Raw genomic sequence first — 13,508 nt, forward strand, 5'->3', positions numbered from 1 at the left:
TAAAGTGATTCTAGTGATGATAAAGAATCATGTTTCAAATCTCACTCACGTCAGCATCAGGGTTTCACCGCTGCGTCCACCACAGGCTCCGATTGGCTAATTGATCCCCACGCCCCTCCCCTCGGGTCCCCTCCAGCCCCTCTGATTGGCCGCGCCCCCCGTCCGTCAGGCGGGTGAAGCCCCTCCGCTGGAGCCCGCTCCTCCGCCTCCTCCTCCCGCAGCAGGCTGCGTTGAGAGGTCGGGTAGGGGACCGTGGACAGCTCCGGTGTGAGGAGCAGAGCAGCGCCGGAGGAGGAGAGGCTGGACATGGGGGAGCCGCCGCACAGGCCCGCGACATCGAGCTGAACACACTGCTTCATGTGCACAAAGACCCGGAGCCGGAGACACCGAGGGAGGACGAGGAGCCAGCCGAGGAGAGCGACGCGAGAGGGGGACCCGAGCACTGACCCGTCCCGGAGACCAGGGGGGGGGGAGAGGAGGAGAGACGATTCCGCTCGACCCGATGGACTGGACGACAGATGAATGAAGACCGCCTACACTAACGCCTATCGATGCCTGGCCAAGGACCTGGACGCTTACGCCATGAACACGGACATGACAATGGACGGCATTGGCAGTCTGCATGGCGGGGTGTCCGTGAGCTCCGTGGCCCCTGACGCGGAGCTCATGAGCGGCCACAGCCCGCACCACCACCGCGGGGGCTCGGCGGGGGGACACGGGGCGGCGGCGGCGGCGGCGGCGGCGACCCTGCGGATCCACCAGGACCTGGCGTCCCGCTCGGCCATGGTTTCCGGCATGGCCACGATCCTGGACGGCAGCGGGGAGTACCGGCCGGAGCTGTCGCTGCCGCTGCACCACGCCATGAGCGTCCCGTGCGACGCGTCCTCTCCCGGGATGGGGATGAGCGGCACCTACACCACCCTGACTCCGCTGCAGCCGCTGCCCCCCATCTCCACCGTGTCCGACAAGTTCCACCACCACCACCATCACCACCACCACCACCAGCGGCTCTCCGGCAACGTGAGCGGGAGCTTCACCCTGATGCGGGACGACCGGGTGCTACCGGGCATGAACAACCTGTACAGCCCCTACCACAAAGACCACATGTCCGGGATGGGTCAGAGTCTGTCCCCGGTGCTGGGCAACGGCCTGGGCTCCATACACAACACCCAGCAGGGTCTCCACAACTACGGCACGGCGACGCACGGAGGCCACGACAAGATGCTGAACTTCGACGCGCACCACACCGCCTCCATGCTGGCCAGGGGGGACCACCACCAGCACCGAGGCCTCGGTGGCCCGACGGCCGGCATGATGCCCCACTTGAACGGGATGCACCACCCGGGGCACCCGGTCGCCTCCATGGGTCAGCACCCCCACCCCCATCTCCAGTCTCCATCCCACGGGCCCGTGTTGGCTTCCAACCGGGAACGACCGCCCTCCTCCTCGGGGACGCAGGGGGGGAACAGTTCGGGGCAGCTGGAGGAGATCAACACCAAGGAGGTAGCGCAGAGGATCACCGCGGAGCTCAAGAGGTACAGCATCCCCCAGGCCATCTTCGCCCAGAGGGTGCTGTGCCGCTCCCAGGGGACCCTGTCGGACCTGCTGAGGAACCCCAAACCCTGGAGTAAACTAAAGTCAGGCCGGGAGACCTTCAGGAGGATGTGGAAGTGGCTGCAGGAGCCCGAGTTCCAGAGGATGTCGGCCCTCAGACTCGCAGGTAAGAGCAGGGGGACCTCTCGGTGCCAGGCTGGAGCTCAGCTTGGCTTTGTGCGTAAAAGGAATTTAAAAAGCGCAGAGTACTTGTGGGTTTTGTGTTTTCTCGCCCCGCTGGCTGCTGCTGCTGCTGCGGTGCGTCTCCGTGCGCACCGGCTTGGATCAGGGACATTTATTTAGAATCGCTGGTGTTATGATTACCACCATTGATCAATAAGAAAAGAGATCGATAGGAAATGACAAGGTCACGGGATTTCCCTCCAACAGTCGCCTCTCTCTGCTCTGCACCGTTTACCAACAGATTCCAGCCCCTTGGCCCTGTGCGTAATTCTGCTTTAGGCTTCAGCAGAATTCAGGAAAAAGGAGCTAAAAATCAAATTATTATTTAAAGAAAAGGCACAATTACAAAAGACAATTTCCTTGTTTGAATTTGATTATTTTCCACTAAATTTAAGGATTTAACATTAAAGTTCTCCCTTGTTTGTGGTTGGGTTGAATAATTTGGATCAACACACGTTTCCTCTGGTGTAATAATCCCTGAGCCTGTTGAAGTCTGCTTGTGTTATTATGGTGTTATTATATAGACAGAGAGGTGTGAGGAGGCAGACACTGAGGGTCTGAGGAGGAAGAGGAGGAGGAGGAGGAGGAGGAGGAGGTTTGTGTGGGAGCCTGAGGAGGTGATCACAGAGCTGTGACACGGAGCATCAGTGGGTCTGGTGCCCCCTCTAGTGAGGAGCTGGGTCCCAGCATCGAGCCTCTATTGTCTGCAGGGAGCAGCAGCAGCAGCAGGGATGGAGCTAAACAAAAAGGAGCAGGAGGCTTTTAACAGATCTGGATCAGAGTCTGGTCTATTCAGGGTTTATTCAGGTTTTATTCAGGGTCTATAAAGGGTTTATTCAGGTTTATTAAGGTATATTCAGGGTTTATTCAGGTTTGCAGGAATAATGATGATTTTACTTTGTTTCTGCAGAATTGATCATTTTATGTGAAGTGTTTTTGTGCAGATTTTGAAATCCGAAGATCATTAATCACGTTTTCATTTCACGTGTGTTTTACTGAGTGTGCAGTTACTGGGAAACTGCACAAACGTAACACGAGTTGAGTGTTAGTGGTTTTTCTCCAGTTTGAGTCTTTTGCTGTGTTAATGGGCCTCGTGTGTCGAGGTTAAAATTCAGTCTTCACATTATTTTCCCTTTTTGTTTTGAACATATATTTAACTTCAAGATCTTTTACAGCAGAAATATCGTTATAATGTCAGTTTTTCTTTATCCAGTTTGTCCAATTTTTGCAGCTTGAAAGTTAAAAAGAAAAACTGGATTTAGAATAATAAACGATGAGGTTTCTGATGAAGAGTGCGAAGTTAAACACTGACGGACGTGTTGAATAATCTCAGTGGCTGTTTCAAGCTTTTGGAGAAAATACATTTGGTTTTTTAAATAGTTTTCATGTTAGAAATGAGGAGATTTGTCTCAGCTCATAACAGAACTTTTATTAGACAATAACAAATGTTATTCGCTTGATTTCAGATAAACTTAGTGATAAAACTTCTGGTTCTAGATGTTTCAAACTGTTCACTGCTCCTGGAGGAGAAATACTTGTTGGTGGTTTCACCTTCGTTCACTTTCTGTGCTTTAACTTTGCTTCGGTGCTTTTTACTGATTGAAGTAAAATGCTTTAAATTTCGTGTTTTATATTTTTAAATTTAACATTATATGACTGTTGTTGTCAGGAGCTACAAGACACACATTTATACATATAACTTCACAAAGATGACAAAGAAAAACTTAAAGTGAGTGGGATCAGACAAGAGGTTTAAATTAGATTCATGTAAATATTCACATAAACAACTATGAAATGAACAGTAGGTTACACAGATTAAATTACTGCAGGGAAATGTACAGTTAATACAAAGTGTTGTCACACAGTATTTAGAATTAATTAGGTTTTGTGTTGTATTTACTTCCTCAAAGATTTTGCAAATAATTGTGAAAAGCATTTGCATGAGGCGTCGGAAATCATTTGTATATTATAATATTAATAAAGTGAGTTTAATTGAACCTCCACTTTATATTTGTTGCTGTCCAGTCGAAACCATGTTTCTGATAATATATTTATATAAACAACTTTAATGTCATTTTAAGATTAGGCTACATTTTCAGAGATAAAAGCTTTTCATTAAATTTCTATTATCTAACAATCAAAGTAGAGCCGGACTTTACTGATATTAAAAGACTTAAATTTGTTATTGTTATACTGTGATATTTATATTAAAGATTTAAACATTTGTTAGATTATGTTAAAGAAGCAAACATGTAGATCCTGTGGTTTATTTTAGCATCACAATAATATATCTAACGTTATTTTTGATATATTTTGTGACGTATTTCAGTTTATATTCCGAGGCCTCCATGTAAAGTAGTATTGACTCTTTACACTTAGTTAAGTGTGTTTGCTCTAAATACTCTCACAGCGTTACAATTAAAACAAAAAGTACAAGTCAACATAAAACTCATGTAGAAATTTAACATCAAAATGACGTAAGAAGTATATAAAAAACTTATTGTTAATTTAATACACAGCTGTGGAGCTTATAACATGTCATTCCTAAAATATTCCTAGATTAGTTACAGTATTGTGTTTATTTATTCTTATTTAAAATGACTTAATCTAGTAATTATGTAATAATCTGAGAAATGACGCGACTCCTGTGGTTTTTAAAACAACAATAAATATCAATAATTTTGCTGATACAAGTTAAAACTTAATTGATCTTCAAGAAGAAAACGTAACATCAAAATAAAACAGGAAACAGATCAGAGATTAAAGTGAATAAATAACAAGTAACATACAGAATATACAGTAGAGTCGTATAACTTGATTTGTGTTAAGATCATTTTCACTATAACGATCGTATGAATATTCTATTCTATTTTATATAAAGGCATTTTGAATATCACCTAAATTACTCTCTGTTTTAGAACGAGTGTGTTTCCTTTATTTATCAAGCTAATAAAAATAAAGTTTAATGAATTAAACAAACAAGACAATTTTTACATAATGTAAAAAATATTTTAAAATTAGTCCTGAAAGAACATTTAAATTAGTTTTTAAATATCACTATGTGTATAACTGTGAAAAATCCCCACATTGAACCATCGGGCCTGTTTTGTGGTGTTTGCATAGTGAGTTTATGGAAATTGTGTTTAAATTTTAAACACATTACAATGTTTAATTGTGATTTCTGTTCTTCTAAAATCTGTTGTGAGATTTATTGCGGTCGTTTTTTAGGTGAAGAAATGTTTTGTGGTATAAATGTAACTTGGTTTTAAGTGGCCGAACAGTTTTTGCAGAATAGATTCTTAAAAAACAACAATCAATATAAATACGTCACATTTTCTTTTGTGATTAGTAGAAATCTAAATATTCAACTGTCTGGATTCAGCGGTTTGATTTGTTCCACTTGTAAGTTTCTGCTCACGCTGACGTGGACGAGACGTTTGTGTTGTTTCATTAGAGCGTGTTTGATTTTCAGGGCGTCCGTTTGATGATGGAGGTTAATAGGAAGTGATGCGATGGAGGGAGGAGCTGGAGGAGAGCGGGGGGGAGCGTTCATGTGATCTGTTGTAAAATGTCAGCAGCAGAAACACAGGGAGCAGCCTCGTAGTTTTACTGCTGCTGCTGAACTGCTGTTTGTAGCTGCTGCTTGTAGCTGCTGCTGCTGCTGCTGCTGCTGCTTGTAGCTGCTGCTTGTAGCTGCTGCTGTTGTGTAGCTGCTGCTTGTAGTTGCTGCTGCTGCTTGTAGCTGCTGCTTGTAGCTGCTGCTGCTGCTGCTTGTAGCTGCTGCCGCTGCTGCTGCTGCTTGTATGCTGCTTGTAGCTGCTGCTTGTAGCTGCTGCTTGTAGCTGCTGCTTGTAGCTGCTGCTGCTGCTGCTTGCAGCCCTGCTGCTGCTTGTAGCTGCTGCTTGTAGCTGCTGCTTGTAGCTGCTGCTGCTGCTGCTTGTAGCTGCTGCTTGTAGCTGCTGCTGCTGCTGCTGCTTGTAGCTGCTGCTTGTAGCTGCTGCTGCTGCTGCTTGTAGCTGCTGCTTGTAGCTGCTGCTGCTGCTGCTGCTCATAGCTGCTGCTGCTGCTGCTTGTAGCTGCTGCTTGTAGCTGCTGCTTGTAGCTGCTGCTGCTGCTGCTTGTAGCTGCTGCTGCTGCTGCTGCTTGTAGCTGCTGCTTGTAGCTGCTGCTTGTAGCTGCTGCTGCTGCTGCTGCTGCTTGTAGCTGCTGCTTGTAGCTGCTGCTGCTGCTGCTGCTTGTAGCTGCCACAAATCAAACCTCAGATTGAAACCCGAGCTGAATATTGATCCACACTTTGTGACCTGAGCCGATACAAACACCGAATTTATTCTTTTTCAGTCGTGAACCTTGAGCAACACGAACCATAGACAGTAAATAAAGATGGACGACATGAAGTGAAGCCAAATCATATGGATCGCCCACTAGTGGCTGGCTGCAGTATAGATCCTCCTCCATGTTAGCAGATAGGACATGGACCAAACTAAAAATATGGTTTCTCTCATTTTCTGTAGTTCTTATGACGCTGATGTTTTTCCAAATGTTATTTTTTAACTAAGTAAGTTTGTTTTTAATTGGTTATTTGATGATATAAAAACGGACTGAGACCGACTCTTGATTGGTCGAGTGTGTGAATCGGTGAAAACCTCGATACCACGGCTCCTCTCCGAATCTTCTTCGTCCTTTTCCTTTCTATTCTTTCTGCCAGTCATTACGCTCGGCTCATCCCGCAGCTTCTTCCTCCTCGTTTAAAACGATTGTGGAAACAGAGCGAGCCTCAATTCCTAGATCAACAACGCTACAAGCAGCCAATAGAGCTGAGGTCAAAGGTCGGAGCTGCAACACTCAGACAATAGATGGAGCAAATATTCCCCCGACCCTGAGAGGAGCAGAGAGCAGCAGCAGCAGGGAGGAGAAACAAATAAGAGACATGAGGTTATTTCTGCTGTTCGCTGAGTCTGCTGTTACATTATCTTCATGCTCTGTTCTGTATGTTCATAACATAATTTCATGATATAGCCAAAAGTATTGGGATGCTCCTGTCCATGTGTCTTTGTGTAGTTTTGGTTGGAGGCTGTTCGTGGTTCTGGCTCCTTTGTTTTTTCTCCTCCGAATCATGACCCACATCCTCAGTGGTTTCCAGGGATTCAGATAAACTGGTTTGAAGTTGGTGATGTTGTGGCCGATCGGTGTGGATCTGGTTTTGTTCTCAGTGGAGAATCCAATAATCAGAGCTTTGGAAGTGGGAGAATCATCAAACAGCTTCGTGAGAAGGAAAAGTGTCCAGAGTAATTAATTCAGCCTTTTAAAGAATAACTATTAATTGTTGTGATGTAATATTCATCAATAGGAATATAACAGAAGTTCAATATGAATCCATATATTGCTTATTGATTGTGTAAACCCAGTGAGGAGGTTTAACACGTAATCAATCGACCTCGGATTTGTTTTAAAGTATTTGTCATTCTCTGCTCAGGAGAGGGAGGAGGAAATCAGTCTTTAACCTTCATCGTTATAATAATGATCAATATCCACGTTTTATCTTTAAAACATTTCTGTCCATCTTGCTTGGTCCTGTCCAGGTAGTGATCTGGTTTACAGCCATTTTCTTAATGAATAAACGAACATGAATATAATATCAAAAAGAAAAAGCCTGTGAGACATTAAACCTTAGTTTTAATGAAGATGAACCTCAATGCTTCAGTTCCAACCGTGAACAGTTTGTATTCCCTGAGTCCAGCGGCGTCACCGCCTCTCACATGAACTGTAACGTGGACTGTGAGTCAGAGTTGTCACCCAACATCAGAGCTGCACCTCAATAACACTCCTGCAGCCAGGTTCCAAAACCTTGTAAACATCCTGCACAGACGAGCGGAGGCTGTAACAGCAGCAGATTGATGCCCCGGGGCTCTGCAGCGACACACTGCGCTCAGCCGCTCGTCCATCACGCCGCCTGTAATGGTCAGGTGTCCACAAACCTTTGGCCACGTTCAGTCTGAGTACAGTACTGACGAGAGGATGAAAAGAAATGGTACAAATGCACATCATTACAACTCTAATAAAAGAAAAACACATCTCTCTGTCTGGAGCTTTTCCTCTCTGTCTCCTTCCTCATTTTCTTTCTCCTGCCATCTCTCCCTCTCTCTCTCTCTCTCTCTCTCCCTCTCCCTCTCTTTTGGGGGGAGGTATTATGTGATTGTCGGGGGAATTGAACACAAGAGCCGAGGCAGCAGCGGCCCGATGAATTATTGATGGGAATCTCGGCGTGACCCGCCTCGGTCTGCTCACTTCACTTCTTCTTCACCTCGCAGTCGGGTTAACCAGGCAAAATGGAGGAAGGGGGCAGAGAGAGAGGGAGAGAGAGGGAGAGGGGGAGAGAGAGAGGGAGAGAGAGAGAGAGAGAGAGAGAGGGAGGGAGGGAGGGAGTCCATTGTTTGGTTGGAGGACGCTGCTCGTCTGCGACTGCAGGTGAATTATGGATGAAAAGAAAACGATGCTGGAATCAGTGTGAGCAGGGAGCAGCTCAACGTTAGAGACGAACACAAACAGAAAACTGCAGCACAAATAAACTCGAATGAATTAAATCCACATTAAAACACAGAATCGGTTCCGTCGGTCGCGTCGTTCTCTCCTCAGAACAAAACACTGATCTGGTTGATGTATTTAAATCATTCAAATCTCTTCTACTTTGCACTTTGTTCCATCTCTCACGTAAAATCTACGTCTCCTGGAGAAAAAAGGGATTTGATCTTTGAGCGACTGGAAGGTTTTCTGTTGTTATGATTAGAGTCTGGTTTATATAGGGCCAATGTTGTAGCCATAGTGTGTGTGTGTCTGTGTGTGTGTGTGTGAGTTGTGCCACTGCATCTCAATCTGTGTGTGTGTGACCAGCTTTGTAAAGAATCCACAGATGCATGTACAGAGACTTGCGAATGAGAACAGGAATCGAACGTGTGTGTAGATTAATCTGTAAACACAAAGATATTAAAGTGTTTTGCTTGTTAGAATTTAAACCGTGTAACGTAAGTATTGGCAGATAATCTATATTCGTCTGACGCTGTTTGAATCTGTGTTTCTGGATTAATGAGACAACAGAGAGAATCAGACTCATTAGTGGGATCAGATCTCTGTTCGTTGGTTTTGCTGTTTTCATCTTATTTGTTGACGAGAAGAAAAACGTGGAGCATCATCAGACGTCTCCATTAACGTTCACTTAGAGTCAAATTGTCCTGAAAATCTGAACGACGCGCCTGAATATTTTCCATTTTACGCATCCTGCTGCGAGCAGACATGGTGCATTATTAATGAGCCGGACTCTGCTTTATGACACCGATTACCAGCAGTTACTCTGCGTGTGTGCGTGTGTGTGTGTGTGTGTGTGTGTGTGTGTGTGTGTGTGTGTGTGTGTGTGTGTGTGTGTGTGTGTGTGTGTGTGTGTGTGCGTCTTACAGTTTCAGACTGTGGGAATACAGTTTGTGTCCGTTTTCAGGGTTTTGTGCTCTGACCTCCTGCATATTCACGGGCTGCTATCGATCTGTAATAATGGATTTCAGGCTGCTGAGAGGAGACTTTTGATGTTTGTTTGTGTGTCAGCGTGAGAAGATTTGACAGAAACTGTTTTCTGGGTGTTGAGCTGCACGACTACAAAGTTGTGCGAGAGTCTTGTGTGTCTCCAGATGAAGTGTGGGAGGAGATGTGGAGTTAGAAAGACGTGAGCTGTTCAGATGCTCGTCGTCTTCTTCTCCCCTCCATCTCTGACTCGTAGCTGTTTACGTTGCATCGTGGGTAATGGAGTTTACAGGTTTAGATAGGTGGATGAATGTGTGGAATAAAAAAGATGATGTCTGTGATTCTGCTGCATAAAATTTGATGTTTTTAATCCGTGTAGGAGAGCAGTGATATATATGTGGAGCAAGGACGTGTCTGTCTCTAACTTCCTGAACTGTAAATATCTATTTCACCACAATCACCATCTTTCCCTGATCGAGAAGTTTGTGACGTTTGTCATGTTTTAGAAGTTTCCTGCTGAATACTGGAGATAAACTCTTTAAATGGTGGAAGATTAGAAAAGTTCATAAGAATGATTTGATTTGTACAATTTTACCTCAACATGCACAATATGTTGAAAGGTCACGTGACTCCGCCTCTTCCTGTCGTCTCAGGTTTTTAATTGACGCCGGGAAAATTCAGGAATCTTTCATCACTTGTTGTGAGATTGGAGAGTTTTTGTTACATATTTTCAACTAATAACCAAAAGTGAATCATGGATCTTGATGGTAATAATCAGACACATTTAAAGGACTGATTTCTTTATCAGTTTGGTGCAGATCCAAATATGAAATCTGGATCTGGTGGATTTAAATGTGGTTTCATGGGGGGAGGATTTCATTTGTTGTCTTAGATATGAGGATTGAATATAAGACGCCTGTTGGGCAGAGATATGAGCTCCACTGAGTGACGGTGTAATCTGAGCACTGTGATCACGAAGCAGATACAGATACAGATACAGACAGATCTTATTAATATCTGGTGTCCATGCAAACATCGGAGATACTGAATCCATTACAGGAGAACTTCAGGGGAAGGACGACGGTTTCTGACGTGACGACAGCAACAGAATCACTGAAACGCTGAAAGCATCACATTCATTCCACGCAGCTCTCGCCTCTTTATCAAATCTGTAAACTCCCGACGTCAGCCCCGTGCGCTCCGACTCTCCACAACCTGCACCCTATAAGAATATCAGAGGAATAGTGTAGTGATTTTTCGTTAAGACTGTCCGCACCAATTACGCTGCCGCGGCGGCGTCGAGCAATGGAAGTGCTGCCGGGGCCGAGCGGGCGGCTCGGGCTGAGAGGAGAAAATGGTTCTGTCGCCGCTTTATTACAGCGGTCAAATCAAACGTGACACCTGGACTCTGAGCTCAACGAGGCGCCGCACAATCAGTCCGAGCTACACAACACAACACGACACACAAACAGATGCAGGGAGGACAACAGCAACACAATTCTGAATCATGCTTAAATCACCCTTATCAGTTCTTTTTCACACAATTTAGCCAATTTGTTTGTGTCTCATCTCAGCACAGAGTCAAATTAAAGCCTACGTTTCCCATCAGGCCTGTTGGTTTTCTGTCTCCCGCTCAAAGAGAATAAACAAGAGTCATTTTTCTCCTTCAGCTTTCAACAGAAACTGTAAATCTCTACGGTGGAGCTGCGTGTTGTTCCGCTGCTGAGGACCGCTACTGCTTTGTGTTTGAGTTGTGTTTGAGTTGTGTTTGCTGTAAACGAGTGTCCAGCTGCAGCTTCTACAAAGAAACACTCGACTCTCACAGATACTTGTTTGCTTGTCATGGTTAATTCAGCCGCTGGAAGCAGTCGTGTCGCGTTTTCTGTGATTCCAGAAGTAGATATTTGACAGAAAGTTTGAAAACCTGGAGACGAGACGTTACTTTGTTAAATTGTTAGCTTCTGTGGCTCATGTAGCATCTGTTACTGCTTTTAAATCCCGTAACCACGACTTTACAAGTTCCACATCAGCAGAATTGGTGTCTAATAAAAGAAGCTATTGAGTTGCATTGTGGGAAATGTAGGATTTAGCCACTTCTCTGCAGTTGTTTGCAAATGAAAAGCTCGGTAATCTGTAGTAAAAGGTTCGTGATGAACCGACCGCAGCTGCCACGTCCGGAGCCAACATGTCCGCCAGCTTTTAACGTAAATGACGCAAACTGAAGCTGATTGAAATCACATGATAACCAGGAAGTAGCTGATTGGCTGACTAATGGTTGAGTTGGGATAGAGAGGTTTGTCTACAACATGGTTACGTTTATTATTTACCTGTTTTAGTTTTCTTGTTTTTCCCCCTCTACCATCACAGTCTGGTGTTGTTTAGTTTGTGAAGTGTCGTGTTTCGTCAGGAGCCTCTTCACAACAATACGATTCACCTCAAGAGGCTTTTCTCAAAAGGTTCCAGGACGTTTCCAGGTCCGATCAATACTGGAAACCTGTGGAAATGTGGAATGGATGTGGAAAAGAAAGTCTGGATCTTCTTGGGGTTGTGTTGGTATCGGGAGGAACGTGGCTGATCAATTATTTACAGCATATACCAAACATTATGTAGGATTGATTTACCGATGTTTATATGAGACACCTTTAAATAGACCGAGCCCGCTGGACATCTCTACCCATTTGAATTCTCTTCCTCTCGCTCTTTCTTTCACCCCCATCAGGTTAATTAGTATTGGTGTCACCGTGCGGCTGAAATAACTCTGTCCAGAGGCGTAATGTGCGACGACAGGCGGGACGGCGGCGTCAGGCCACAGGAAGGGTTTACATGGAAAGACAAACTGAGTTAGAGAGGAAAGAGGAAAGTAAACACACGGTCTGATTTCCCTCTGACCAATGAGGAGGATTATTATCACTATTGTATTAGTCATTATTCATTTGTTGTTATTATTATTGGCTTATTATTAACGCTTTAAAAAGAACATGGAGCTAAAAGTACATGTTTTTTTGGTCTCTGCTCGTTTTTCTCTTATTTTGGTTTCTGTGTGTGTGTGTGTGTGTGTGTGTGTGTGTGTGTCTGTGTGTGTGTGTGTGTGTGTCTGTGTGTGTGCGTGGGGATGGATGATGTGGAGGATCGATGGCTGTAATCCCGAGCAGATTAAAAGAGCATTAATACTGGCAATGATAACGTAAACGCTGCGGACCCAGATCTCCATTGATCTGCAGGAACCTGATCCAGACCTGTTCCTGGAAGAGATGGAGAGTGAGAGGAGGAGAGAGAGGAGGGGGAGGAGGACGAGCAGGGGAGAGAGAGAGAGGAGGACGAGCAGGGGAGAAGCCTCATCTCACGTCTCATAACACAGAATAAAACCAACAAACACAGACCATTGAATGTACGATAGTTTAGCAGCTGAAAGAAATGCAGAGAACACACGGAGCTGATGTTCAAACACCGTCAGCTTCCATCTCACGATGTGAACAACACACAACTTCCTGTACCAGAAATAAACATCTGGCCGTAAATCACAACATCTGGTTCTGTTCACAGTGACCCAGCTTTTCCTGAAGAGAAGAGTCCTCATGGATGTTATTGATTGTTGTCTATGTGCTGGTATTTATATTTCCTCTGCTCATGTGGTGGTTGCTGCTGCAGGAGGAGCTGGTTTCACTCAGTGAACTGGTTTGGTGGACGATGAAGTTTTAATGAGCACTGATATTGTGATATTTACCAGCATATAAAAAACACATGTAATCACATCTGTGGCTACACATGTGACATCGATTTCAAATCACATGATGCCTGGTGACGTAAACATGAGACATGAGTCAGTGCTGAGTCAAGGTGTCTGTCATTTGGAAACATTTACATTTATGAAGTACTTTTACCCTCATGTGGGTTTTGTTGGCCAATTCAAACCCGCTAATCTGAGCCTTTCACAGAAATATCAGCACCAGCATTTATTTTATATAGTTCATATAGTTTCCCAATACGACAAAAGTATATTGTCATAAGGGTTTGAAAACAACATCTTAGGAATCATTGCTAATTTGTTTCATTTACATATCAGCCAATAGATCTGTATGGGAATGTTTTACTAATTAAACCTAAATCCATATTAATAAGTAAAACAAACCGATGCTGGGGTTGTTCTGATTTCACTCTGTGCCGCTCGGCTGCTGGAAGCTGTGGAAGCTGTGGAAGCTGTGGAAGCTGTGGAAGCTGTGGAAGCT

The 13,508-nt window shown here is 44.6% G+C and overlaps 1 protein-coding gene across 1 annotated transcript in view; it reads left to right on the top strand.

The window, feature by feature from the left end:
- Window positions 1-243: 243 nt before the first annotated feature.
- The window catches only part of onecut2 (one cut homeobox 2), a 22,851-nt gene continuing 9,586 nt past the window's right edge, over window positions 244-13,508 (top strand). Inside the window, exon 1 of the mRNA XM_035184971.2 lies at window positions 244-1,720. Within this exon, the coding sequence (XP_035040862.1) occupies window positions 523-1,720 (1,198 nt within the window). The 5' untranslated portion in view covers window positions 244-522. The remainder of the gene's footprint in view (window positions 1,721-13,508) is intronic.

Source organism: Hippoglossus stenolepis, chromosome 18 (assembly GCF_022539355.2).
Source record: "Hippoglossus stenolepis isolate QCI-W04-F060 chromosome 18, HSTE1.2, whole genome shotgun sequence".
Classification (NCBI taxonomy): Eukaryota; Metazoa; Chordata; class Actinopteri; order Pleuronectiformes; family Pleuronectidae; genus Hippoglossus; species Hippoglossus stenolepis.